This window comes from Octopus bimaculoides, chromosome 18, assembly GCF_001194135.2.
Source record: "Octopus bimaculoides isolate UCB-OBI-ISO-001 chromosome 18, ASM119413v2, whole genome shotgun sequence".
NCBI classification, from domain to species: domain Eukaryota; kingdom Metazoa; phylum Mollusca; class Cephalopoda; order Octopoda; family Octopodidae; genus Octopus; species Octopus bimaculoides.
Genome location: NC_068998.1, coordinates 20,324,916 through 20,329,429, shown reverse-complemented (window position 1 = coordinate 20,329,429; position 4,514 = coordinate 20,324,916). Strand labels below are relative to the sequence as shown.

Here is a 4,514-nt window from a genome sequence, read left to right as displayed (position 1 = left end):
ATATATATATCACCTGGTACTCGTTTCGGCCTTTTGAGAACTAACTGTGTTGGCTACAAATTTATGCAACATTGATGTAAGTGTAGCAAATTCGCTAACCTGCCGGCTGGTTATCCAGTGTTCTCTACATTCTTTGTGATCCTTATATAATGCATACAAACCTTATGGTCAGTATTCAGCTGTTCTATTAAAGCCTCCCAATTATCTATGTCATAGTTCATACGGTAGTAGCCATATTGTTTACAGTTTCCAATAATCCAGGCTTTCTTATCTGACATCTTAGGAAGTGTTTTGTCTATTATGGTTGCTGAAAAAAAATAAAAAAACAAAAACAAAACAAAACAAATAAACATTGAGATCGATTAGTTTTTCGATTAGTTAAGTATATTACTCGCCTAAACTAGACAGTTATATGAGCTGCTAAAACAAGGCTATTGTACCTGTTGTTTATCCTCAGATCAAACAAAATTATGGTTAGCGGCATTACAGCTGTAACCATTCCGTCTTTTACTCGTTTCTGCGACTTCATTATTTAATATATATTTCCCCTCTTTTCTGTTTTTAATATGATGGTGTTATGAAAAGGGAGAAAGATTTGCTATTAATTCTGGCAGGTCGAGCGACTACGATCACGTTTATGTACTGGCACTCCGTCGGTTACGACGACGAGGGTTCCAGTTGATCAAATCAACGGAACAGCCTGCTCATGAAATTAACGTACAAGTGGCTGAGCACTTTATAGACACGTGTACTCTTAACGTAGTTCTCAGAGAGATTCAGTGTGACACAGAATGTGACAAGGCTGGCCCTTTGAAATACACGTACTACTCATTTTTGCTAGCTGAGTGGACTGGAGCAATGTGAAATAAAATGTTTTGCTCAAGGACACAATGCATCGCCGGGAATTGCACTCACATGAGGCGAATATCTTAACCACTAAACCACGCGCCTTCACACGTTTATATACAATACTGTTTTATTTTGAATGAACATTATGACAATCTCGAATCAGATGGCGGGCTTTATAGAGAAGATGGAATAGTCGGTTGAAAGTTAAGGCTGAACTTCGCGGGATTTGAACTCAGAACGCGATACCGAATATGACACTGGGAAACACCTTCATTATACAGAAATATTAGGAGTGGGGCTGGAAATACCTACGGGTACCTGCTGCATGGAAAACAATTAAGTAAAATCTGCACTAATATATTTAGTATAGGGAACCAAAAAACTTCAATTAATTAAAATTCCAGGGTTGACTGTCTTGGTTTTCTGAACCAGAATGATGATAGTTACGATAGTTACTGCTTCTTCGGCCATCATTCGATTTTGCTCATTGCTATCCAGTTTTACTAACATAGCCGCCTTTAATGCTTTACATTCATATGATATATTTGCTTAGTTTTGGCTAGTTTTTCAAGGACACATATTTAGAAGAGAGATAAATAGAATGATGAGTGATTCATGCATTTCCTCAAATGTCATTTACAGCGTAAGTAAAATGGATTGGTCTTAAAAAAGGAATGGAAATTATAGAGTAGTAGAGATACCCAACACATATTGCCTTGTTTCCCTGGGCCCAGATGACATTCACATATGATATTTGTAATAACAAGTCGGTAAAAGAACATATACGTGGTTGATTGAACTAAGAGATATAGCAGCCAAATATTTCCAAATTATACTTTACCAACTGAAATACAAAACAAAATAAGATAATGATGTGATCTGAGATATACTGTATCTGAATAAAATATGGTTGTTACGCCTTTGGTCTGCTTGAATCAGGACTGACCCAGGATTAAACAACAACTATAGCAACCAATAATATTTATTATTGATATTACAGTGGGTAATGTAGACTTAGTTACAATGTCTGAATAAAAGACTGGATAGTCACAACTGGAACAACTTTGATCACAGTTCTGCTCGATTAAGTCTGACCTGGATCTAGACTAGAGCTATAGACAGCAATAATACTTACTACAGACACCACACTGGATACTTTACATTGAAGGTGCATGACCTAGTATTTAGGGTTTTGCATTCTTCTTGCTACTGCGGTTTCGATTCCAGGACCGGGCGGTGCATTGCGTTTTCGGGGAAAATACTTCGTTGCTATTATTATGCAAAAGTGTCGTTGGTCCAAGGCATTGTGTTTTTGAGAAAACGAAAAAGCAGTTTCGCCATTCCATTTCTTTTTACAGTAGCAACAGATTCAGCCTAACAATAATACTTTGTTGGGTGCATAAAATCGTAAACTCCATGCATGTATTATATTTTCAGTCAGAAATATTTTTTGCAAAACTGTCGTATGTGGGATTTACTACACTTTTGAAAAATGCTAAACCGTTGTACTACGCTTGGATAATAATTTTCATATCTTGGCATCTAGAGCAGCTGGAGATACGATAGTTTGACCAAAAGAACCGGTTATTGGAGGCAAAATTAAATATTGAAAAGAAAATAAATAAAATAAAAAGCATTTAGCAAAATTTGGACATACAACAGTTTAACATAATAGCAACGACTTCATTTCACGCTGCCCTGCAATCACTTTGACATCTGCGACACATCATGCACTTCTCCAAGCAATGTTGATTTGTGAAGGGAACGAGCTAATGTACAGCACAAACATTTGATTCTATGAGCAAATCATCTATGCATAGGCCTCAGGGACATTGAGGCGTAGAAGCCACCATACTATATCAGGGACTGGACCTTGTGGTTGGCATATCTTATTACTATTTGAGACATTTCTATATCTTTTAAAGCTATTTGTAGGGTTCTGAGATTTTATTTAAGATTTCGCTGTCCTTCAATCTCAGATTCTGATCGAATGGATCCGCCCATGACTGCCCTACTTTACTGCACCTTTCTTATCGAGGACCACATTATCAAATGTGCTGTTTTCGCTTTTGTTTCTAAGTTTGTCAAATGTGATTTGAGGAGATTTGACTGCTTTTTCTAGCATTTGAGCGACCACATGACAGCTTAATTGTTCGTAAAGAAGACGAAGATTTAATTGGCTTAGTGTGTTTAGTTCGTCAATGGCTTTTTGCATATTCACACTAATGAATTTTAAAATTATATCAACCAAAAACATGGCAGTCTTTTATGAAGAAGGTATTATTTCCATTCTTTTAATGAGAGTCTGCATTACTTACGCTGCTCGACTTTGTCATCTATCCATATAACATCAGCGGCGGTCTTATTGAATTTCCATTCTTTAGATGTTGTGTACACGAAAGGAATTTGCCATTTGTATCTACAAAATTGAATGGTAAAGGCAAAACTTAAATTAAAGAAACAGATTGAAAAGAAATTTTCTTCTTGTTAATTTTATTTTATATCACTAAAATAAAAGTACTACATAGGAATCGGACTCCATGTAACTCTTTTGATATTAGGAAATATTGAGAAAAATACACTAAAGTGATTTCATGTTGCTTTGACTATTATGTTATAGGCTTGTATTAAGACTCGATGTGGATTAAACAAAATATTTGTGAATTTTATACGCTACGTTGTTCACAGTGGAAATGTTTTGCTAAATATACAGAGCTATTGAAAGTTAAGTGTCCCCTCCACTAAGCCAATAAATACTCATTCGTCTCTTTTTCCTTTCATCATCCATGTCGTGTCAAACCAAGGTATCCACTAATCACTACGTCTAGTTCTCCCCCACCCACTCAGAATATTGGCTTTATCGAACCCACTCTACTCGCGTCTTTCCCAAAGGTACCAATGTGAAGCAGTCAAAGCAAAGCATTAATGGTATCAATATCCCACTAGTCTCGAAGGCAGGACCTATGAAGGCCATAAACTCTACCCTTCCTTCAGACCCAGCAAGTAAAAAAAAAATAAAATAAAAAAAAATTAATCAGCGCGCTGGGAAGAAGATGCGATTTTCTGAACTTTCATAAAGTAGAACGGTTTCTTATCGATTCATTATGCTCGATTATCGAGTATCTCTTCTTTATCTTTTACTTGTTTCAGTCATTATACTGCGGCCATGCTGGGGCACTGCTTTGAAGAATTTTTGATCGAATGAATCGACCCCAGACTTATTTTCTTTTAAAGCCAGGTACTTATTCTATCGGTCTCTTTAGTCGAACCGTTAAGTTACAGGGACATAAACAAACCAACACCAGTTGTCAAGCAGTGGTAAGTTTCAAACACACACATACATATATGTTTATATACGACGGGTTTCTTTCAGTTTCCGTCTACCAAATCCACTCACAAGGTTTTGGTCGGTCCGAGGTTATAACAGAAGACATTTGCCCAAGGTGCTACGCAGTGGGACTGAACCCGGAACCATGTGATTTGGAAGTAAACTTACCACACAGCTATGTCTGCGCCTATAAGGAGAAAAACATATGAAAATGTTTCCTTATCTTTAATGGGATCTTAGTTATCACTGAGGGCATCACTTATATCTAATTAGTTTGCAGTTATATCCAACAAGCGAAATTAATTTATTCAATTCGAAATAAATCGATTCAAACAGG

General features: G+C 36.5%; 1 protein-coding gene across 1 annotated transcript in view; it reads right to left on the bottom strand.

Moving 5' to 3' along the window:
* LOC106875600 (aminopeptidase N-like) overlaps positions 1–4,514 on the bottom strand; it is a 219,321-nt gene that overhangs the window by 35,651 nt on the left and 179,156 nt on the right. The window contains 2 exon segments of the mRNA XM_052974545.1: positions 162–307; positions 3,168–3,268. Of these exon segments, the coding sequence (XP_052830505.1) occupies positions 162–307; positions 3,168–3,268 (247 nt within the window).